We start from the raw sequence: 24455 nt of genomic DNA, 5'->3' as shown, positions 1-24455 counted from the left end.
ATAGTAGTACATTTTATTAACGATAGCATTCTAAATTAATAAATTATTATACAAATTATTAAAATACCATGTGTATATACCAAGTATAGTTCCAGGGTGTGATATATAATATAAAAATAAACTCCCAAACTTAGGTTAAATTAGGAGAGGGGTTGTAGGGAGTGGGGTTGTAGGGAGTGGGGTTGTAGGGAGTGGGGTTGTAGGGAGTGGGGTTGTAGGGAGTGGGGTTGTAGGGAGTGGGGTTGTAGGGAGTGGGGTTGTAGGGAGTGGGGTTGTAGGGAGTGGGGTTGTAGGGAGTGGGGTTGTAGGGAGTAGGGTTGTAGGTGGGATTGTAGGGAGTGGGGTTGTAGGGAGTGGGGTTGTAGGGAGTGGGGTTGTAGGGAGTGGGGTTGTAGGGAGTGGGGTTGTAGGGAGTGGGGTTGTAGGGAGTGAGGTTGTAGGGAGTGGGGTTGTAGGGAGTGGGGTTGTAGGGAGTGGGGTTGTAGGGAGTGGGGTTGTAGGGAGTGGGGTTGTAGGGAGTGGGGTTGTAGGGAGTGGGGTTGTAGGGAGTGGGGTTGTAGGGAGTGGGGTTGTAGGGAGTGGGGTTGTAGGGAGTGGGGTTGTAGGGAGTGGGGTTGTAGGGAGTGGGGTTGTAGGTAGTGAGGTTGTAGGGAGTGGGGTTGTAGGTAGTGGGGTTATATAGGGAGGGGGTTAGGGAGGGTGGTTGTAGGTAGTGGGGGTTGTAGGGAGTGGGGTTGTAGGGAGTAGGGTTGTAGGTGGGATTGTAGGGAGTGGGGTTGGAGGGAGTGGGGTTAGAGGGAGTGGGGTTAGAGAGGGTAGTTGTGGTAGTGGGGTTGTAGGAAGTTTGGTTGTATGGAGTGGGGCTATTGGGGGTGGGATACCCAAGCATGGGATTATACTTGGTCATGGTATTTTTTATTTGATAAGCTAAAACAATGTTATAAATCTGTCAGCTTTTCATTTCTTTATATGCTTACAGTTAAGGTTGACGATGTTTAGATACAATTCTAAACAGTGAAAACTGATAGACATATATGTATAGACACAATTTTTAACAGTGCACAAGCTCAATGAGCGTGCAGGCCCGTAGCCAGAGGTTTTTTGGGGGGTTCGGGCAAACCCCCCTTTTGCGCGAACCCCCCCTTTTACCAGCGAACTCCCCCTTGAAAAACTGCATAATAACTCAGATTTTAGTAGGTAAAAAATGTCTCTGTAAGCTGATTAAAACAACCGAAATTGCTCTGAGAGCCAAAGATTCCAGGGCCCTTGCAAAATGCTAATAATATTCACAACAGAAACGATAGACATATATGTATAGACACAATTTTTAACATACTTATGACATATATGTATAATAGATAACATTTTTAACATACTGATAGACATATATGTATAGATACAATTTTTAACATACTGATAGACATATATACTGAAAGAGGAAGCAATGCAGTGCTTTCTTGGCACTAGTTTTAAAGGCCTAATTAGGTGCCCTGAGGCCTTTCCCCATCATATTGGCTACGCATTATGATGTGTGCATGTGCCTCATGGGCCTTGTTGGCTACATAGACATTCATATTTTCCATATTGTCACTGATTTTAATATTATAATGTTATTTGTGTATCTTTGGTTGTGTTATGGATACTGAAAATTTAATAAACAATATTAATAATAATAACATAACAATATAATTTAATATATAATATAATAATTATATTATAATAATTAAAAATAATAATATATTAACAATACTTCTATTAACTTCAAGATTTGTAAAAGTGTATAATGTATAATTTTTTTTAGGTGGAGGATACAACTTTATAAATTATTTTAAATATTATATGTATCTACACATTTAATTTACTTGCCTATTTACTGTAGGCTAAATACAGTATGTGTTTGTATTTAACATTATTTTTTTCGTGATACTTTTTAGGAAGTTGATGATGGCGATGGCGGCACAGTCTCTAGCGTGATTGCTTATCTGGAGTCGAAAGGAGCAGATGTGAACATAAAGGATATTTATGGGTCGACGCCGCTTCATTTTGCGGCTATGCGTGGCAACGAAGTAGCCGCGAATGATTTGTTAAACTGTGCACAGATTAATATCGAGGTAAAAAGAAACTAAAATTTAATAACATCATGACGAACATATTTTTCTAAATGAAAATTAATTAAATTAAAAATTAAAGAGGCAAGTTTATTATTATAAGATGTTGAAAAACTATATATTTTTTTTTATTTTTTTGTTGAATATGTTATTTTAATGTCACATAATAGTTATTCACTCTCACAAAAAATTGGGTCTGAAAAAAATTTATTTACCTGAGAAAAATGTAATTTAAAGCAAAAAATGGTCAAATTGTCTGGAAGACAATGAGTTTTTGGGTAATTTAACTGTTTATTTTGTCTTTTTATAGGTGAAATAATTTTTTCCCCCGTTTTTTTTCCTATGGAAGTAAACAACTTCATTAAAACTGCAAAATGGCCTATTCAAAGTCCGATTTTAAAAATCTTTATTTTTCATGATTTTGGGGGACAATACATCTTTAAAGAAATATGATGTATAAATATATATATATATATATATTTTGGCAGGCTGTTGACAAGCAGCAGTTAACGCCGCTCCACAACGCTTGCACTCACGGATTTAAAGAGGTGGCAGAGTTGTTGATCAAAGCTGGCGCTAACATTCGCTGCAAAGACGAAGACAACTCCACGCCTCTTCATTTTGCGTGTACGGAAGGACATGAGGATCTTGTTAGGCTGTTGTTTAATGCTGCTAGGCAGAAAGCCTGTATTCATGAGGTAATGTCAATTTGCGGTGACCGTCGGTATGAGCTTTGTTTGCTGCGATCAAAGACTTTGTGTTGTTTGTCGCCTGAACCTAGAATAATCTGCGGAAGCACGTTCCAATGTGCCTGCATTCAGACAATAATTATCATTACATCATCAACTAATTCCTAGATTGTTGCAATCCAAAGCTAACTGGTTAGAATATGAAGATACTGTAGATTTTGTTTCACAGTGATTTGGGTTATATCAAAATCTATTGCAATATCCCCATGTGTAGTGAAACTCTCTTATTTGAATCTAAATTGTTGTGGTTTCAGATACTTCAAGATAAAGACAACGATGATAATACTCCTCTGCACCTAGCGGTTGACAGCGGGCACGAGGGCGTAGTTGATCTGTGTCTTAAGGAGCGTAAGTTAACATACAGATTTTTACGTTTTATTTTTTTTACGAAATTTACGGTGTTTTGTGAGAAGTTTTTTTAAGATTTGTAAAACTTTTTTTACAGGTGCGGATGTAAATTGCCGGAGAAAAGATCTAGACACGCCCCTTCACTCTGCGGCTGTCGCTGGTAATCCCGATATTGTTAAAAAACTCATAGCGAACAATGCACGCATAGATGCAGTGAACAAGGACCATGCTACGGCGTTACATCGTGCCTGTCAATTCAACCGGTCACAGGTCGTGGAATACCTCATTCAGAAGTAAACCTCTTTATGATTAATTCCAAAAATTAGAATTGAAATAGGTTATTATATCTAGAGTGTATTGTAATTTTACTACATAAAATCAGTATACTCAATGCCTTTGACAACCCAGTGGCTTGAACAGAGATTGTTCTCTTTTCTTGTGAAAACCGCACCACTTTATTTCTTGTGACAACATCACTAGAGTGGCAATTTACATCAATAAATAACAGTACAAAATGTCCTTAACTGAATTAATATAACCTTTGACCTTGCAAATTTTTATATAGGCATGTATATACAGACCTAATTAGTACAGTACAGTATGTTGCAGTATGTCTCATACATACAAAAGATAGTAATAACCCAGTTCAAAATTTACTATGCATTTTTCATGGTCGAGGTCAAATCGTAAACAGTTATATTCATGTTATTTTTCCTGTAATAGGATCTATCTCCATTAAATTTGATGTGACATTATCTGTCAGGAATTGTCATGTTCAATTTATCTGTGAGGCCAGGAAATCAAAAGCAGGGTTTTTTTTTCTCTCTGTGCATGGCTATTAAAACTTTATAATATAACAACATATTAAAACGTTTGCTTTAATATAAGTATTATCATTTTGAGGCAAAGGCAAAATGTAGAAATAACAAAATAATCAAATTAAGAAAAAGTAAAATTTATTTCTCTTCATTAAATGAATTATATAGAGTTTTTGAATTTAAAATGTGGACACGCCCTTTATTCATTTATGATAGGGATAAACTAAGAACAAAGATTTGTTTAATTAGTAGACCTATTATAGCTATATGTATTTTAAATCGCATGAAATATAACATATTTTGTGTTCTATTAATTTAGGAAAGCGAAGATTGAACGCAAAGATAAGGATAACTTCACGCCCCTACTGATAGCTGCGTGCTATGGTCATGCGACCACGATAGAAATCCTACTCAAACACAGAGCCAAGATAACAGCAACCGACAAACTGGAGAAAAGCGCATTTTATCTTGCTGCCGAGGAAGAACATTTTGAAGCACTCCAGGTTGGTATTAGGGATGTGACTCTCAAGTCGAAAAGTCATTCTGCACATGCTCAAAAATGACTGTTATACTCAATACCTAATACCTAGCATGTACAGTATTTGCTGTTTAATTATACCTTCTGTTTTCAAAATACATCTCTAGACTTGCAGCTGTTGAGTCAAAAAGTCATTTTGCACATGCTTAAGCTCTATCCACACTATCAAAATAGTTACTAAATTGCCAACCAAATATGGTAGTGATATGCCCAAATGCACATCATATTTTTTTGTCACATAAAGTGTAGACAGAGCTTTAGAAACATACAAACATAGCAGAATGAATGTTTCCATCTACAATGTACATAGTCACTTTCAGTGTTATTACATATATAATAAAGATAATAAATATATAATAAATATCTTGAATAGTGTACTGTAGTGTATCTACTCTTTTATGGTAATTAATTCTCTATTATTTTCAGGCACTATTGAAGCATCCAAAAGCAAAAAATCTTCTTGAAGAAAGTGACCGTTATGACAATGGTCCACTACACATTGCCGCCAAGAACGGATACTTACCTATCGTAAAGGTAAATGTTTTAATTTAAATGATCACATATGTTCTCATTAGGACAAAACAAAAGCATACACAGCAAACCAAGTATTAGTTGACCAATGACAAGTGATGTCTCATCTGTACTAATATGAACCATCCCTTGTGATTGGTCAATTTGTTGTATCCTAGTGAGAATCATGCTTATAATTTTTTTTCAGTTGCTTATTGAGAGTGGAGCGGACATTGATGCTAAGAATGAAGAAGAACAAACGCCAGCTCATCTTGCCGCTCTCAATGGACGATTCAGGTAAATAAATTGCAAGTTTTAAAAATTTAAAACCAAACCTAAAACCATTTCTAAACATGCAAGCCCAGGGCCTTGAAATGTACAAGCCCAGCAAGCAGGTCCTAAACATTTAAAATTTAAGTCCTAAACAAATGTTCCTATAATCTGGCTGTTGGATCTGCCTACTGTATGAATGGATCAGTTGTGTAGCCGAGTGGTTAGGACACTTAAACCGAAAGACCTGGGTTCAATTCCCAACAACTCTCAGTCTACTCAGCTGTAAATGAATAAAGTACCTGGTTAAAAATACTAGGGAAGATAAGGCGGCATGGAAAGGAACTGGCCACCGTACCACATAATGCTGAGGCATTAGTAAAACGACCTCCTAACAGCACATTACCCTTATAATGAATAGGGGACTTGTATTTACCTTTACTATATGAACAGAACATAAACGGTTTTATTAAACTGTGGATTTAAATTTGTTTAGGACGATAAAAGAGCTTGTTAGTCACGATCCCACTGTAGTTGATGATGAGGATGAGTACTCCAACACACCACTCCATCTGGGATCGCAAGAAGGACACTTTAAAGTGGTACAGGTGCTCATTGGGGCCGGGGCAGAGATCACAGCTAGGTAAGATAAAACATTTGTGTTTTGATATCCGTATAGTAGGCTACAGTTTATTTTTCTAGGCTTGGTTTAAAAACATACATATATTATATGTCAAGTGACAGTTATAACACCCTTTATTTGTAAATGCTATAAGAAAACTTATTCTCAAACTTGATTTTCTGTAGCCTGCTATTCTACCACTTATCATGTGTTCAAGTCTGAGAGGATAACAAAATCGTTTAATGGACTAGAATATTCTTGTATGGGCAGAGAATACTAGCATCAGTTGTACTTTTGTTTGGTTATTTCATGATTTTGTATTTAAAAATTGGTTATTATAATAAACAAATTAATATTAATAGAACATAATATTTTTCTAGGAATCAGAATCAGTGGACCCCTCTTGATTGTGCTGCAAACAACGGCTGGACAAAAACCGCAGAAGTACTTCTAGAGGCTGATTGCTCAGTAGATCCTATCGATAAAGCAAAGGTATCAAATCTGTGCCACTTAAGCGTGGTTCCCACTAGAACGCAATGCAATGTAACGCAGCGACGTATCGATGCAAAGTGCTGTATTGAATAATCTCAAGTGGGAACCGACTACGCAACAGTGCTGCAAAAACATTGCTACGGGAAATCAAATCAGTTTGATTTCACGTAACAACGCAAGGCAAAACAACACTGGAAAACATAGTACAGCGCATACTCAAAAGTATGCGGAGTGAACCAGGTCAAAGTCTACGGCAACTAACGTTAACGCGCAACAAGCAGGTTTGATTTCATGCAGGCGGGAGAAAACAAAATTATTGGAAGGGCATTTTCTTACGTTGCGTTGAGTTGCAGTGAGAACCACGCTTTACATACATTTCACCATGCATGAAATAATTAAGTGTTTGGTTTGACTTACCATAAGCAAGCAGTTTCAAGCAATAATATTTAAAGATGTATTGTCCCCCTGAAAAATAATTCTTACAACATTTTTTGTTGAATATACCATTTTAATGTCACATAATAGTTATTCACTTTGACCAAAAATTGGATCGAGACAAAAATTATTTACCTGAAAAAAACTGTAATTTAAATTTTTTAAATAGTCAAAATTGAATGCCAACCACTGGGTTTTATTGAATTTAACCATTTATTTTGTCATTTTATAAGTGAAAGCATTTTTTTTTCTACGAAAGTGATTAACTTGATTAAAACTACAAAATAACCTATTCAAAGTCTCATTTAATTAATCTTAATTTTTCATGTTTTTGAGGGACAATACATCTTTAATATAATATATTAATAATATTGGTGTTTTTTTTCCAGACAACCCCGCTTCATTTAGCTTGCAAGAATGGCCACTTAGAAATGGTGAAACTGCTGCTTGAATGGAAGGCGAGTGTTTCTTCCAAAGATATTGAAAACAAAAATTGTCTGGATTTGGCAATTGAGAATTCTAGAAAGTAAGTGCATTATATAGTTAGTAAAAATGTACCATTGGGGGTTCCAGGGTTACTAAATCGGCGTGCAAGGGTTAGGGGCTTGGGCTGGAAGATGATGAGGGTTGAGGGCCTAAAAATTGTAAAAAATTCAGTGCTGAACTTAACACAATGTCCTATCTTTTGCATTTTATAATTTCTAAAAACCAAAGGGTGGTTAGTTCGGCTGGGAACCCCCAGATCCACCTACTGTATGTGTTTGTCTATGTGTCCGCCTATATGTCCGTCTATGTGTCCGCCTATGTGTCATCCTATGTGTTTGCCTATGTGTCCGCCTATGTGTACTAGAATGTAGTGATTGAGAAGGTGTTTTTTTGGGGTAAAATTTGAAATGGTAGAATGAGAGTTTGTCACTGTCGGGTCCTATTCTACCGAGACACAAATCTCTTACGGCTAAAGATAAAATATTTTCTTCTTTACTCCTCAGGGATGTTGCTATGGCAATTGTCAACTCCGATAGTTGGCGGGATGCCTTGCGAACTGAGCACAAACACCCTGTTTATAATTGGAGGACAACGCCAATGCGGAAGCTGATCAAAAGAATGCCGGAAGTCGCGGAGCTTGTGTTCAGCAAATGTTCAATTTCAAACGATAAACCACCGGAGCATCCCGACTACAGGATAGACTTTGATTATGAGTTTCTAGATGATATGTTTTTCCATTGGGATAAGGATGTTCCCGGTAAGTACGAAATATAAGTTGTCATATGGCAAAAAGTAGATGGTATTAAAAAACAAATGTTGTTGTTGTCTTGTATTAAAATATCTTAGTCTAGAAAACTGGCTTAACAGCAAAGATAATAATATTGATGAATATTAATAACACTTTTCATTTTATGTTCCCTTTTTTTAATACCAATTGGTACCTTTACAATGGTTGAACCATTTCGTTAAAAAAATTAAACTTTCCATGCGTAAGAATATTTTCCTATGCTGTGAAATTAAAATATAAATAATATACTATAATATTGTTCACTTATTTTTGTAACATTTTTGTTCTTATTTATTCAATTTGCTATCTTATTCCCAGGACATATAAGTATGAGTGCCTGTAATGTTATTATGAATGTTTTAATAGTAAATTGAAGTAATGCTTTTGTAAATGTATATATTTTCATGTAATGTGTATACGGTAGGCCTATATATATGCTTTTATAAAACTGACTAATTCAGTAGAAGGGTACTTCTAGTAGACATTAAAAAAAATGCCCTTTGAATATATGTACAGGTATATCATTAGTTTGTGATTGAGAATGTTAATTTGTAACTTGTAATAACACTATACTATACTAATATTAGTTTATCATTTAGTTTAATGAATGTGTTTACTTCAAAATGCATGGGGTCCATTCCAGCTCTAGCCCAGTATTTTCAAAATAATATTGTTAAATACTTACTCGTAATTTTTTAGAATGCACGTAAAACAATGTTGTATTGTATTAGTGTCTTTATAGTAGGTCTATTGTACATATTCTATTGTGGATTTTGAAATAGATGGGGCCTAAAATGGCAAATGGCTAGGCCCCCTTGAATCTGCCTATGATTCAGTCAAACTCTCCCTACCATAATTAGACTCAATGCAAGTTATGTTTTCCAATGATTCCAAATTTGATGCTGACATTTTCGTCCAGTACAAGGGTGTCCAGTTTGAGCTAGCCCAAGTGTGTCCAGTTTGAGCTAGCCCCAGGGTGTCCAGTTTGAACTAGCCCCAGGGTGTCCAGTTTGAGCTAGCCTAAGTGTGTCCAGTTTGAGCTAGCCCAAGTGTGTCCAGTTTGAGCTAGTCCAAGTGTGTCCAGTTTGAGCTAGTCCAAGTGTGTCCAGTTTGAGCTAGCCCAAGGGTGTCCAGTTTGAGCTAGCCCAAGGGTGTCCAGTTTGAGCTAGCCCCAGGGTGTCCAGTTTGAGCTAGTCCAAGTGTGTCCAGTTTGAGCTAGCCCAAGGGTGTCCAGTTTGAGCTAGTCCAAGTGTGTCCAGTTTGAGCTAGTCCAAGTGTTTCCAGTTTGAGCTAGCCCAAGGGTGTCCAGTTTGAGCTAGTCCAAGTGTGTCCAGTTTGAGCTAGTCCAAGTGTGTCCAGTTTGAGCTAGCCCAAGGGTGTCCAGTTTGAGCTAGTCCAAGTGTTTCCAGTTTGAGCTAGCCCAAGGGTGTCCAGTTTGAGCTAGTCCAAGTGTGTCCAGTTTGAGCTAGTCCAAGTGTGTCCAGTTTTGGATGAGTCCAAGTGTGTCCAGTTTGAGCTAGTCCAAGTGTGTCCAGTTTGAGCTAGTCCAAGTGTTTCCAGTTTGAGCTAGTCCAAGTGTGTCCAGTTTTGGATGAGTCCAAGTGTGTCCAGTTTGAGCTAGTCCAAGTGTGTCCAGTTTGAGCTAGTCCAAGTGTTTCCAGTTTGAGCTAGTCCAAGTGTGTCCAGTTTGAGCTAGTCCAAGTGTGTCCAGTTTGAGCTAGTCCAAGTGTGTCCAGTTTGAGCTAGTCCAAGTGTGTCCAGTTTGAGCTAGTCCAAGTGTGTCCAGTTTGAGCTAGCCCAAGGGTGTCCAGTTTGAGCTAGTCCAAGTGTGTCCAGTTTGAGCTAGCCCAAGGGTGTCCAGTTTGAGCTAGCCCAAGTGTGTCCAGTTTGAGCTAGTCCAAGTGTGTCCAGTTTGAGCTAGTCCAAGTGTGTCCAGTTTGAGCTAGTCCAAGTGTGTCCAGTTTGAGCTAGTCCAAGTGTGTCCAGTTTTGGATGAGTCCACTGTATTGTTTTGTCCTTCCGAGTATGTATAATTTGGTGGTCAGTTAATAATGGATTATTTATTTATTAAAATTCATAGACACTGCATCATCTGATGGTGGCTCACAGGACGATGATGAACCATATAAGGAAAATGGACGTTTACGTTGGAGCGCTGTACCTTACACTTATGATGCAGAAATTCTAAGAAAGAACCATCCGCTTTTCTTGATGGTGAGTGAATTTGATACTTGTTTGCCCTCCTAACCCTCCCCAGGTGCAGATTTAGTGGGGATAAACAAGCTTTAGCCCCCCACCCCCCTCCACTAAAATGTTTAAAGCCATAATAATATAATAAATATAAAAATAATGACTATTTTTATTTTCCTGCAACGGATCCTTTTAATCATTTATGAAATATTTACTCCCCCCCCCCCCCACCCCTAATCTATAAAGCTGGATCCGCCCCTGTTCCACTAAAAGCATTCAAAGGTGCTGGTTTTTACTTTTATTGTATAAACAGCTGCAAAACGTGTACGTGTACTTACTGCTATTAAAGCAGACATTTTTTTTATTATTGCTTATAACATGCACATTTGGAAACCACCCCCCATTTTTTGTTTGTAAAACATCCCTCTAACAAAAATCAGAATCTTACTCAGATTTAAACTTCACACAAAGTAAACATTGTAGTCGTAGCACAAATTAAACAGTTTAAATCATGTTTTTTTTTTAAAGGTTGCATCAAAGAGGACCAAACTTCTTGGACATCCACTCGTCTTGACGTTGCTAACGCACAAATGGGATTGCTACGGTCGCTACTTCTACTATTTGTCTCTTTTGATATACATTTTTTTCCTCTTTTTTTTAACCGGTTATATTCTGACCACCCCACCACCATTTTACCATGAGAGCCCATCTTCTGCAAACTGCACGGACGGATCGTTTGATTGGTTAGGCAACGGAAAAGTGAGATGGGTGGACGATGCCGAAGAGTGGCAGTCGGTGTTGTTTGGAGATATTGGCGATTGGATTATTTTGGCCCTTGCTGGAATTCATCTGTTTAAAGAGGTAAATATTCAAAGTAACTTTTTATTTATTGTCAATAAATGATTAAAATAAAGAAGATTAAATGAAGAGTTGGCAGCTATGACATCATGGGACAAATCAATCAAAATCAACATTTATTTCCAAAATGGCGGCATCACCAAAAAAAGCAAAAGCTTGTGTCAGGGACAAAATGGGATCTTATTTCTCAAGTTCTAATCTTCAAGTTAAATTCAAGGTAAAATGTATTCTAAATACTGTAGCCCCTCCTTTGCCACCATTCAGAGGACACTTCATTTCATGTGAACCTAAGGAGAGGAAATTTGTTTTAACACTACAATTGTACTATTAAGGGGACACTTTGTTGAGCTCTATCGGACCATGGACCTATAATTTATATGTCCATGATACTTCAAATTATTGTTGTCTTTTAAAATTGTAATAGTTCTGATCATTTTCAATGTCTCTCTCTTTAGTTGATACAACTTTGGAACCAGAAATTTCGATACCTTACCTTCAACAATTTTCTGGAGTGGACAGTATACATATTGGCTGTGTTACTAGTCCTGCCTCTCAGAAACTGTTCGTATGAAAATAGTGTTAATGTCAAATATGTAAGTATAGCAAGTGACATAATAATATCAATAAATACCTTTTTGATTTGTTTAAATCTGCCAATCAAAACAAGATAGCTTTAATTTATAGCTTAAAAAAAGTATAGTAGTGTGGCCAAGTATCCCAGGGGGCCTGGATATGAAATTTGAGTGAGACTTTACTTGGATTACATTAATGGAATTTAACAAAGAAATTTAACCTATAATAGTGGGTGGGACTATACTTGAGCATGAGATTATACTCATATCATACAGTATACTCTAATAATAGTGGGTGGGACTATACTTGAGCATGGGGTTATACTCATATCATACAGTATACTCTAATAATAGTGGGTGGGACTATACTCGAGCATGGGATTATACTCATATCATAGAGTATACTCTAATAATAGTGGGTGGGACTATACTTGAGCATGGGATTATACTCATACAGTATAATCTATTGCTTTTCTTCAAAACATGATGCTAGTATTATGAATTTTTCCCCCAAAAAATAATTAAAATAATTTCTTTTGGCTTTCTATTTATAGATTTGTATAAAATTTATTTTATGTGTTTAATTTCAGGATTGGCAATGGCAGTGTGGGGCAATATCTATCCTGTTAGCCTGGATAAACCTCATTCTGTTTATTCAGAAACTCCCCAGGCTTGGCATCTATGTTTTGATGTTCACAGGTATGTCCAGTGGCCAGGGAGGGGTAGGGTGTGGTGTGCAGGGGAATGATCGCACAACCTCTCAGGACTGATGTTCACAAATACAGTAACTATATAACAAATGATCAAAGCTTATTTGGTCTTTTAAAAAAAAAAAATCTGTAATGTCTTTATTTTAATTGGAAAGATTAACAGTATAAACATCCAATAGACTGGAAATATTCCCAAAACCACCATCTTCTCTGCCATATAAAATTCCATATTGAAAATAGACATTTTTCGAAAAGACAAAGTGTGTCTAGTTCTGGTATTAAAAATTGATCTTTGAGTTGAGAATTGTTATTTGTGATATTGTGGTTACATTTATATTACAATAAATATAATATTTGAATATTATTTTTTTTCCCCAGATGTACTGAAGACTTTCATGCAGTTCTCTGTTGTGTTTGGTCTGTTTATTGTCGCGTTCACACTTGGCTTTTATGCTCTACTAATGAATCAAGTAAGAATAGTGTCCCGAATTCATGATCATATATCAATATTTATGATGTCATCAAAATGAATCCTTTATATATTAATAGAAAGATAAATGTTGAAAAATTGAATACTGTATATGAAAATACCGTAGTAACAAGCGGTTGGGGAGGTTTCAACCTGAACACTTTTTCACAGAGGCCTTTGACAACCCAGTTGTTTGAATAGAGATTGTTCATTTTTCTTGCAACACTTTCTTGTGGCTACATGACTGACAAGGAAAATACCCAATGTTTTATTGTCAATATCCCCCTCCAACTCCCCCCTCCCCCTAATTTCCAAATTCCTGATGTGCCCTTGTGACTAATTTGCCATATTCTTCAAATGTTCTAATGAAATTCTTGAGAATTCTTTACAACATTATGACCAGCTGGTTAAAAAATTGTCTCCACATTTTCAAATGAGGCAACCCCTAAAGCTCTGTATACACTATCAAATTAGTTTGACAAAAAAATGTGTGATGTGCCCAAATATGGTAGTGCTATAGCCCAAATATGGTTGTAATATGACATCATCGTGTCCATATATGGGCAAATCACATTTTTTTGTCACATAAAGGAAGTGTAGACAGAGCTTTAGACTAGATCTTCCAATGTGCAAAATCAAATCCTTTGTTACAGAGCTTCCCAAATTCCTTGAACTGTTTTTTTAAACAGCAACCTGGAATTTTCTCCACAAATTCTTATTCAGAACTTCTAAAATAGTTATGTTTATTTTTAAATTCACCAGGAACCGTTTAACACGTTTTGGTATTCATTGGTGAAGACGTTCGTGATGATGATTGGTGAATTTGAGTTTGACACTACATTTCACAGTCAAAATTACCTTAATACCAACGACGGTGTCCAGTCACAAGATGAGTTTTTCCTTACTACTGTGTACTACAAACAGACAACATACGTCGTCTTCACAATATTCGCAGTCATCATGTCAATTATACTTATGAATTTGCTCGTAAGTCACAGTAAAATTTAAAAAAAATTTTAAACCAAGTTTTTCCTCCACAGGCCATATGCTGTACTGTAAACGATGGGAAGAGTTTTAGGGTGGTGTGTTTTTTATCTAATCATAGCTGCTCTGTGTATTGCTAAATGTCACATAGAAAATGATATGGTCTGAAAGTCTCATTTTTAATGATCAGAAAGAATTTTGAATTGTTAGAAAGTTGGATTTCTGGAAAATGTATATCTTTCATTAAAAATGTACTGTCCCCCTAAAATTAGACTTGAATAGGCCATTTTTTAACAAAGTTAATCACTTCTGTAGAAAAAAAACCTGCTTATAAAATGTCAAAATAAATGGCTAAATTCTACCAAAAACATGTTGGCTGGCAGCCAATTTGACTATTTTTTGCTTTAAATTACAGTTTTTCAGGTAAATTATTATTTTTTGGATCCAATTTTTGGTCAAAGTGAATAACTATTATGTGACGTTAAAATGGCATATTCAAAAAAAAAAATTTTTTTAGGGGGACAATATATCTTTAAATAAAAAAAATGATTAAACAAGATTTCTAGAATTTAGAAGGTAATGCAATTTGTATTTCTCTTTAGGTTGGTCTTGCTGTTGATGATATTAAAGAAGTTCAAAACCAAGCTAAACTTCAGAGGCTGGCTAAACAGGTGAGACTGAGTATACTCCCATGTACGAATAAATCACATTCTCTAATTTAGGCTAAATTTAGATTAATGCTATCCACGTAAAATGTTACCCCTGATTTTCAAAATGTCCTATCTGGGTAACCTGGACACTACAGTATTCATATTACAGTACTTGTTCATATTTTTTTAAGATGAAATAATTTATATATGATTAAGATGATAAACTACAGATTTTCAGTAGAACTACTGAACGGCATGTGACATGAAATTGACCAATGAAACAACAAGGATGTGTTATCAAAGTCAACCCTCACCAAGTATTCCATACATATTTGATTTCACTTGCATATTAATTGCTTAAGTTGCATGTATTTTGTTTTTATTTCCAAAGGTTGATCTCGCTCTGGAGATTGAGGAAGCTCTACCGCTGGTCTTCTGGCGTAGGTTCTGCGTAAAGACTCGTAACCTTCGTCCAAATCAGCACGGGAGAACAATGATTAGTCGTTTGTTTTATGGTCTTCTTTCTTCCGAGACTTCCATGTTGCAGGAAGCAATTAGCTCAACTCTTGCATCAGAAAAGGTTAGTATAACGAAGGTTAAAGGTTAGTAAACTGAAGGTTAAAGGTTAGTATACCTAAAATCAAGGTTAGTATACTAAAAGAGGACGGTTAGTATACTAAAGGTCAAAGGCTAGTTTTCTCAAGGTTAAAGGGTAGTTTAATAAACAGCACTTTGATTTGAACTATACAATTATACCAAAACAGTTTTTATATTTATTGCTGTTTATTTTTTATAAAGTGCACGTGCCCTCTATTTCTTTTCTATGAATTTTGTACTCTTTTTTAGACTATAATTGAAGAGGTCCGTGACTCACAAGAAGGATTCAATGAGACGATTGGCAATATGAAATACCGCATGAAACTGTTGAAATCCCAGAACGATCGTATTGAGGGTATGCTGACAGCGCTACTCAAAAAGGACGGAGTAGTATGGGATGATGGAAACGACAATACAGATGAAGTCGGAGAATAAATTTTACATTTGTGTTTAAAATTGAAAAGTTTTTAAAATGAATGTTAGCCTTTTTTTATATTTTGTTATAAATTACACAACCAGAAATGTATTCATAATTATTTATATACAGTTGGTCTAGTATAGATGTTTGATTTAATAGATGTATTATTTTATACATTTTGTATTAATAAACTAGGTAGAAAGAACAAAACAAAAGGCAAATAAATAAAAAAAATGTGGCTAAGCGAAATCACAACTACGTTAACGGAACTGTTTGTCTGAAATACACTGTTATGCAAATGAGTAGAATGTTGACATCGCCACCTAGCCAAAATGTGAACCCTCAGTTCTTGAACTAAATCCGTAATTGGGATGACCTTGAAAAATCGGTAAAGCTGGAAAAAAGGATGGTATGTAGAACACCTAAAATTTAGTAAAGTAAAGTAAATACTTTAAGAAATCTGGAAAGCGGCAACATTTTTATTTTTAATTTTAAAAAATATCAAATTTGGGAAGTGCAAATTCTTGGCTTTAATTTTGAATTATGATTATTTTTTTTTCCTTGATCAAATTAAAAATTTTACAGGTAGAATATTTATTATTTATGTAATATTGATTTTAAAAGGTCACCAATTCTATTTTTAGAACCGATTTTAATCGAAATATAATAGACTATTATGATAGTAAAATGTAGATATAATCACTTCAATATCAAATTTGAATAATTATAGCTGTAAATATGGTACTGTTGTATAAATATTCATTATATATATAAAACATTTTTGTATTAATATGAAATTCAGAATTGTTTTGGAATCCTTGGATATAGCACAAATACTAAGTAAGTTCTTTGCAACTCTAATTTCTGGACCATAATTTTAAAAAATTCCATTATATTATTTTTTTTTTAGTTACCATTATAATGTAATGTAAGAGTACTACAGATTGTTCTTGCAATTAGAGACCATGCCTTAAACCGTGTTTTTTATCTTAAGGTACAGTATGTCTACAAAAAATGTGATGTGACCATATATGGACATGATGATGTCATATCACTACCATATTTGGGCATATCACTACCATACATAGGCACCTCACACTTTTTTTGTCAAATTAGTTTGATATTGTGTTGACAGAGCTTTAAGCAAATAAGTTTCTAATTTAGGACCAACTGTAAATAATCTTTTAAAATCCAAGTAGCGGATAAGACACTTTTTTTAATGAACCTCCCGATTTCTTAGAAAAGTTTATAATTGACAATTGCAATCTAATTTATTTGGTTATAATAACATAATAATAATTGATTTAATAATAATCAAGTACTCAATCAAATAAAAATCACTTTTTAATTAGAACATTTATTTTTATAACCTGATCATAGTATAGAAAAATATGTAGTCTTTCAGTATTATTTTATATAGTCACATCATACTATAGTGCTCTGTCTTAAAATAATGTTATGCCCCTAAAGGCTTTTAAAACAATGAAGTAGCTTGAAATAAACAGTTTAATTGTTTTTGGTAAATTATGTTACACACCGAGGAGACTGAATTCTCAGTAGTTCTCAGTGGATAAATTCAGGCAATTTTATAATCATGTGATACTATATATATATCTTTTTGTACATAATAAAAGTGATATTCCTTTTTATTGAATTACAGTTTTTCATCAGTTACAAATCAGTTAAAAATTGATTAAATCATTAACATTAAAAATGATATAGCCTATATTATATCTTTTTTTACATAATAAAAGTTAAATTACTTTTTATTAAATTACAGTTTTTCATCAGTTACAAATCAGTTGATTAAATCATTAACATTAAAAATGATATAGCCTATCACTTATAAAATGCGGCATATGAAGCATAACAAATGTTCGTACATGCCAATAAAGATCTTTTGGTTCGTAACGAACCTTTGGATATTTTTTAGTTACCGCATCTTTTAGACTATTCACAACCGGAGAGGTATCTTTCACTCCGCATTCGGAATAATATTTCATTATCTGAACCGATCCATCAAATACTCCCTTTCCGTATGCTTCCTGAACTTCCTCGCTCATCTCTTCCCACATTTTTTTAGATAACTTTGAAATACTTTCGTCTGTGAATATATTTGTGGCCGCTACAAAATTTCCTGGTTCGATTATACTAACGTGTACACCCCATTCTTTCATTTCGTAGCGTAGACACTGCGAGAATCCTTCAACTCCATATTTGGACACGACATATGGCGATCGACCTGCGGCACCCTGGCGTGCTAGTCCGCTTGCGATGTTGATGACACGACCTGAATTTAAAAGATAATACATACATTTATTATATATATTTTTCGCACTAGTTACAAATTTATGTACATTTTTGGCAAAAGTACATATCTCACTAGCAGTGTCAATCCAACTTTTAAAAGAAAATCGTGATTTTTATTCACATTTTTTTTTAAATCTAAGAAATGTACAGTTTGTGTACATTTTTTAAATAATTATTTTTCTTATACCTCGTCGTAGTACCGTGTATAAACAGTTTACAGTGTTTAAACTTTATAGGGTACACACAGTGAAAGGGTTATTCTGTTATACTTATATTACGATATTTATATAACACAAAATTTAAATAATAAAAAAAATACACAGCAATATTTGAGGGTACTTACCAGCAGATTTTTATAATAACCTAGAAAATTTCAATCAGAAAGTTCAACTCTGAATTTACTAAATGTTACATTTTTTTCCCATTAAAAAGTATCATTTTAATGATCAGTAGCATTTTTATAGTTTTAAAGTTTAGTAGTTTTTTTTTTATTAATTCATAACAGTTTATGGACATTTTTTAATGTAATGATGCTGGTAAAATCACCCTATTAGTAAGCTGTTTGTCTAATTAGGCTATTGAAAAAAATTATGACATCTAGTAGTCCGCTTTTTTTTCCTCCTTAATTTCTAGTAGCATAAAATAGTAATAGTTTATAGAGATTAAAATAACTATAGTGAGGCATTTAATGAATAGGCAAACTGCCTTAAAATGTGACATGTTTTGAGAAACTATTCTCATCATCAGAACAGAAAATAACGCCTAGAGTACTTATATACCAATAGGACAGGTTGTATGTAAAATTGGTATACAAGTACTTTAGGCGTTGTTTTCTATTTTTGTTTTTTTTGTTTTAAGGCAGTTTGCCTATTCATTAAATGCCTCACTATAGTTATTTTAACTCGTAAGTTCGGTGGAATCATTCATGATTTATAGAGATTACATGCATGAGAGAATTTTGCATGCATGAGCGACTTTGGCTAGTCAAAATTAGAGATCCTTGATCTTGATTATGTAATTGAAAAACTCCAAATGGAGTATAACTCAATGTGTAGATAGGGGTTGAGGAGGGGAGAGCTAGTCAAAATTAGAGATCCTTGATCTTGATTATGTAATTGAAAAACTCCAAATGGAGTATCACTCAATGTGTAGATAGGGGTTGAGGAGGGAAGAGCTAGTCAAAATTAGAGATCCTTGATCTTGATTATGTAATTGAAAAACTCCAAATGGAGTATCACTCAATGTGTAGATAGGGGTTGAGGAGGGAAGAGCTAGTCAAAATTAGAGATCCTTGATCTTGATTATGTATTTGGAAAAACTTCATGTAAATGAAACAAAAACTAAGCATTGTAGTTATTATTATCATCCTTTTTTATTGGGCCTCATTTTAAGGTGGCTTAAAAAATTCACCTTTTAATATTTTTCTGGCATTTTATTTTTACTGCAGTGTTTTGCATATATAAATATCTATTTAGCCAAAATATTCTACCTAACCTAAAATCTAAGAACCAAATCCAATTAACTGACCCTGTTTTTCATTTGATGCTATGCCAGTGGCTCTGGGGCATGTAAAGCACTGGGGCCCCTGAGTTTAGCCAGTGAGTGCTCATAGCCATTATGCCACAACTTTTGTATTTTACATTACATCAGACTCCCCACGCCCAAAACGCAAAACGTATGGTACATTACAGATAATATTTTGCTAAACTGTGTGTAAATATGTAGATATCAAGTAGGCTACACTTAGATAATATATAGATAGCTCTGACCTTTAACTTTTCTTATCAAAGGTAAGAATGCCTTTGTCATTCGAATCGTTCCAAACAGGTTGACTTCAGACACAAATTTGTACGTATCCATTGTGTTCCATTCCACGTGACCAAATGTGGATGTGCCCGCATTGTTCACCACTGCCCATAAACCTTAAATAAAAAAAACCTTATCTGTAGACTATTCTAAATAAAGTATTGTATTGTATCATACAATTTACCTAACGGATGTCACTTACATTCTTACCGATATACTTAATAACAACCATTTGATTTACTGGATCCTGTGACAACACACTGGACCTTTAATACAGCGATGTCATATGAGTGGTAGCCCCCAAGAGGAAAATACAAAAAACTGTAACTAAAAAAAAATTCATCCAAATAATGTCAAATAAATAATCTGATGAAACCATAATTTTATAGATTTTAATGACTAAAACCGGGTAACTATTTCTAATAAAAATGGTATATTGTTTAATATATTTTATATATACTTTTCACCAATTTGGTGAATTTAAGTATTTATTTCATAAAGTTCTGTTCTGTTTTACTGGCTTTACTACTGTGGTTTTAAATCCACTGGTTTTATATATTATAACAAAAAATAGAAATTTTAAACCTGGACTTTATCCTTTAAAAGAAGGGAGGTGCTTATAATTTGTATGAAAAAAAATTGATATGCCATCAAAATACCATTTTTATGAAGATATAACAATTACCTTCCTTGTTTTTAGAAATTCTGATGAAATGAAGTGAAATTTTTTTTATTCAGGTAGGCCAATACAAAAAAATTACAAAAAGCAGACATGCGTCTGAAAATAATTATTGAAACATTAGAAATAGAAAAATTCATAGCAAAACTAAAAATTACTGTATTGCTTACCATTTAAGTTCTTTACGTTGAGATCTGAATTGATAAGTTGAAAAGCTTCACTGACTTGTTTCTCATTTGTAACATCAAGTTGTAAAATTGTTAAATTTGACGAGGTTGCTTTTTCTAATTCTTTTGCATTTTCGCCATCTTTAAATAAACATCCTTATAAAAGAAAAGATATACAATTACATTTTTATTAAAATAAATAGATAAGTAGAACTTTATATATTCTCTATTATAAGTTGTGGGCGACCGATCAATTCGGTCGCGTTAAGCAACTTTCGGTATTTTAATTTAGCGCGCCGCGATATAATAAACGATTTTGATCATTCACATCGATTTATAATACGCGTACTAAACTTGGGTAGGAGGCTAGGATTTCTCACATTGCATAGATATTGAGATATAAGAGGGATGGTTTTTATTTTTTGGTAAGTACGTTCTTTGGCTAGCGGCTCTCCATAATAGATACGAGGAAAACTTCATTTATTCGTCAGCAAAGTAACATTAACATTAACCCTAAGCCTGTGATCGACGAAGACTGGGCGCTGATAAACATACAAGTAGGCCTACTCTGTACTGAGCAAAGTCTATTTACCTGCGTATACCAGGTAGCCTAAACGATCGAGAGCTTTGGAAAGTTGGTAACCAAATCCTGTATCACAACCCGTGATTAAAACTGCCTTTCCTTTAGGGTCGACATCAACACGTCTGATTATTGATGCTATTCCAAATACAGCTATTAATGCTGTAAAACCCAATATAATTTCCACAAACATTATTATAGGCCTATCTTTGCAGACGATCCGATGTGGTGGATTACGATGAAGCGAAATCCAGGGGCCAACTATCCGACATGACACATTGATTGGTCACATTTTTAATGACGTAACCATTTTACGGTCCGTTAAATTCAAGCTCTTGCATATCATAATTCTGATGTGTTCCAATCCGTGCAAATGATTTGAATGGGAAAATATCACGTTTTATAATCATTATACGACCTCTTGTGTTTTATTGTTCTTTAAAAAGGCAAAAATCAAGCGAGATTAACATTTTCAATTTCTAAAAATGACCGAGTACGATCGTATTGTTGATGGTATACGATATCCATGGGCAACAAAAGATGAAATTCTGGAGTCGATGAAAACGTTTGAAGTGCGAGAAGATGACGTATGGCTCATAACATATCGAAAATCAGGTAAAAATATATATGACTAATGAATGGAATGGTTAATTAATCTTATTCGCGAAAAATTAATTAGGCCCTAAATATAAAATAAAATAATTTTCTTCTTTTCCTACAATATATTCACCAGGGCAAAAAGTTAATGATCACCACAAAATCGTTGTTTGTTTGTTCGCAAAATGTTGGATTATATTTAAAAGTCTAATCCATCGCTTGTTATTGTTATTTTATTTCAACTTTATTTAGAGATGGTAGGCCTAACCCTTCCAACTGAACCTACAGGCCAGCTGATATCCGGAGTGGTCCTCGTTAAAATAAAAATGATCGCAATTGTGTCAAAATGAATTAAACAATACTTTCTAAAACGTTCAGAATCTGATGAAGTCTTTTTGTAGAATATTATTTAAATTTTCAAAAGGAATAATTTCCAACACAAATTGTTGGTTGATTGTTACTTTTAGCAATTTCAACAAAACACTTTTATTGTATCCAATGATATAGGCATACTCACGCAGGATAAAGCATCTCAACTGAATAAACGTTTCACGGTCTGTGATACTAAATAATTGTGTTATGCTCAAATTTTCGAAAATTCCAGTATAGTAGTAGGCCTACAGCATGCAGAATCGGTTGTGACTTAAAGTCTACACTATCAAACTAGTTTGACAAAAACAAGTGTGATGTGATATTCCCAAATATGGTAGTGATATGCCTGAATATGGTAGTGATATGCCTGAATATGGTAGCGATATGACATCATCATGTCCATATATGGGCACATAACATTTTTCTGTCACATAAAGTTTGATAGTGTAGACAGAGCCTTATTAATTGTGCCACATGTATGTAGGCCTATTTGACGTACATTCACAATCTTTCCTTTTTTTATTGAAATACATTCGATGTAGGTAATACGTGGGTACAAGAAATTATCACCGTCCTCTTTTGTGGCTGTGATTTCACAAAGAGAGGTGAAATGGATCCCAAGAAACGTGTCAGTTTTGTAGATTTATTGAAACCCGGTATGACGGAATTTGCCCATGTAACGGCAGCTAAAAAACCATCGCCGAGGATCATGACGACTCATCTGCAAAGACGTCACATGCCAAGAGAACTCATCACAAAGAAGCCAAAGGTAGAACGCATCTTGCCTGTAATGTTAGACTTAGCTTGTACTTTACTAAACACAGTATTTGGGTCAGAGCCATTTGAACGCTCAGATTGAGCATGCGAAAATACAATAAATGATTGCTTGATTGCTTAAAATGAGATCGATTATTTCAATAATGACAGAAATGCCTTCTTCAGGCTTATTATCTTAAGCTCTGTTTACACTATCAAACTTCATTGAGACTAAAAAATGTGATGTGCTCATATATGGACATGATGACGTCATATCACTACCATATTATTTGATAGTGTAGACAGAGCTTAAAGGAAAGCACTATGTTTAACAGAAAAACTTGTTTACTCTTTAATTTTGATCACTGTAAAAACCTTGTTTTTACAGGTCGTCTTTGTTGCAAGAAATCCCAAAGATATCGCAGTATCTCTTTACTATTTTCACAAATCAAATAAGTTATTAAAAACATTTGAATTATGGGACGAATATTTTCAGGCTTTCTATGACGGTGATCGTAAGTAGTAAATCTGAGTTTAAGATCAATCTCAATTTAATGTTGTTATTTGAAATTAATACTAATAATAATCTATTTAGTTGTAGGTGGTTCGTGGTTTGATATGAACTTATACTGGTGGAATAGAAGAAATGAGGATAATGTATTGTTTCTTAAATACGAAGATATGAAGGAGGTAGTGAGATTCACATTTTATAGCAAGTTATTAGAAATTATTTTTGAATAAGTTTATAGAAAATGAAAAAACAAACATTATTTTTACTTTACTACATTGTATGGTCAGCAAAGATCCTCTTTAGCGTCGCTATTATAAGTGTTGCTATTACAGGGTGGTGGTCATAAGTTCCACGCACACCACAAATAAATATTTACGCGCGCGTACAAATGTTAGTAACAGCTTTGTTACGCGCACCTTTTGCATCAAATTTGTGTCTTTTCATTGTGGTGTAACCAGCATAGAGTTTCCAAAAATCATTAGTGCCTTTATACTAGGATTGTCATTGTTACAGACATTCAATATTTGTTTTGAAAATTTATGTTTGATGCAGATTCAAATAGGATTTACTTTCACTCTCATGTGAATATCAGTTATTTTACTTCTATTTTCAGGATCTTGGATCCGCCATTGTTAAGATATCAGAGTTCCTTGGTTGGCCAGTACCTGAAGGAAAGCTGGAAGAGGTTGTTAAACACTGTTCATTCGGTAATATGAAAACAAATCCGATACTATACTGGCATACGGAAAGTGCAATCTTAAATACTTCAGTATCTCCCTTTATGAGGAAAGGTAATTATTGTATACTAGATAAAGATAATAACAATATAATTGAAATAATATTATTGAACATATTATATGGATCAGTAACTTATGCCTACGTATTATAATTTGCTTTATAGGTTTGGTTGGAGACTGGAAGAATTATTTTAGTGTGAGCCAAAATGAAGCATTTGACAAACTTTACGAAGAGAAAATGAGAGGCTCAGGCTTAGAATTCAGATACGAATTATGAATGTTTAAAAAAGATAACTGTGAAGAAATCAATGTATCATTATCACTAATAA

At 34.4% G+C, this 24455-nt stretch overlaps 3 protein-coding genes across 4 annotated transcripts in view; 2 read left to right on the top strand and 1 right to left on the bottom strand.

The window, feature by feature from the left end:
• Nucleotides 1–17265, top strand: part of LOC144848742 (transient receptor potential cation channel subfamily A member 1-like) — a 26866-nt gene extending 9601 nt beyond the window's left edge. For both annotated transcript variants that reach the window (XM_078705609.1, XM_078705608.1), the window contains 20 exons: nt 1935–2111; nt 2597–2806; nt 3112–3205; nt 3303–3498; nt 4343–4526; nt 4988–5095; nt 5280–5368; nt 5838–5984; nt 6344–6455; nt 7280–7416; nt 7880–8133; nt 10244–10377; nt 10882–11214; nt 11667–11804; nt 12374–12482; nt 12872–12963; nt 13725–13949; nt 14549–14617; nt 14988–15176; nt 15443–17265. In XM_078705609.1, the coding sequence (XP_078561735.1) occupies nt 1935–2111; nt 2597–2806; nt 3112–3205; nt 3303–3498; nt 4343–4526; nt 4988–5095; nt 5280–5368; nt 5838–5984; nt 6344–6455; nt 7280–7416; nt 7880–8133; nt 10244–10377; nt 10882–11214; nt 11667–11804; nt 12374–12482; nt 12872–12963; nt 13725–13949; nt 14549–14617; nt 14988–15176; nt 15443–15628 (3183 nt within the window). In that variant the 3' untranslated portion in view covers nt 15629–17265. The remainder of the gene's footprint in view (nt 1–1934; nt 2112–2596; nt 2807–3111; nt 3206–3302; nt 3499–4342; nt 4527–4987; nt 5096–5279; nt 5369–5837; nt 5985–6343; nt 6456–7279; nt 7417–7879; nt 8134–10243; nt 10378–10881; nt 11215–11666; nt 11805–12373; nt 12483–12871; nt 12964–13724; nt 13950–14548; nt 14618–14987; nt 15177–15442) is intronic.
• Nucleotides 17162–21408, bottom strand: LOC144848794 (D-beta-hydroxybutyrate dehydrogenase, mitochondrial-like). The gene is made up of 4 exons (XM_078705726.1): nt 21166–21408; nt 20577–20729; nt 19691–19843; nt 17162–17901 (listed from the first exon to the last, which is right to left on the bottom strand). Exons 1-4 carry the CDS (start codon nt 21344–21346, stop codon nt 17432–17434), a joined length of 957 nt encoding a protein of 318 aa, XP_078561852.1. The 5' UTR covers nt 21347–21408; the 3' UTR covers nt 17162–17431.
• On the top strand, nt 20897–24455 carry LOC144848800 (sulfotransferase 1A3-like). The gene is made up of 7 exons (XM_078705736.1): nt 20897–20998; nt 21600–21768; nt 22665–22891; nt 23267–23393; nt 23474–23568; nt 24003–24180; nt 24291–24455. Exons 2-7 carry the CDS (start codon nt 21639–21641, stop codon nt 24401–24403), a joined length of 870 nt encoding a protein of 289 aa, XP_078561862.1. The 5' UTR covers nt 20897–20998; nt 21600–21638; the 3' UTR covers nt 24404–24455.

Source organism: Antedon bifida, chromosome 7 (assembly GCF_963402885.1).
Source record: "Antedon bifida chromosome 7, ecAntBifi1.1, whole genome shotgun sequence".
Lineage (NCBI taxonomy): Eukaryota > Metazoa > Echinodermata > Crinoidea > Comatulida > Antedonidae > Antedon > Antedon bifida.
This window is presented reverse-complemented; position numbering and strand designations above follow the sequence as displayed.

Bases quoted from the DNA above. Each gene is read 5' to 3' on its own strand.
- LOC144848794 (XM_078705726.1), bottom strand. From the start codon at position 21,346: ATGTTTGTGGAAATTATATTGGGTTTTACAGCATTAATAGCTGTATTT. The intron at 20,730-21,165 runs GTAAATAGACTT...TTCTTTTATAAG, and splicing joins AGGCTACCTGGTATACGCAG to GATGTTTATTTAAAGATGGC. The intron at 17,902-19,690 runs GTCAGAGCTATC...TTTTAAATTCAG, and splicing joins TTTGATAAGAAAAGTTAAAG to GTCGTGTCATCAACATCGCA.
- LOC144848800 (XM_078705736.1), top strand. From the start codon at position 21,639: ATGACCGAGTACGATCGTATTGTTGATGGTATACGATATCCATGGGCA. The intron at 22,892-23,266 runs GTAGAACGCATC...TTGTTTTTACAG, and splicing joins TCATCACAAAGAAGCCAAAG to GTCGTCTTTGTTGCAAGAAA. The intron at 23,569-24,002 runs GTAGTGAGATTC...TTCTATTTTCAG, and splicing joins AATACGAAGATATGAAGGAG to GATCTTGGATCCGCCATTGT.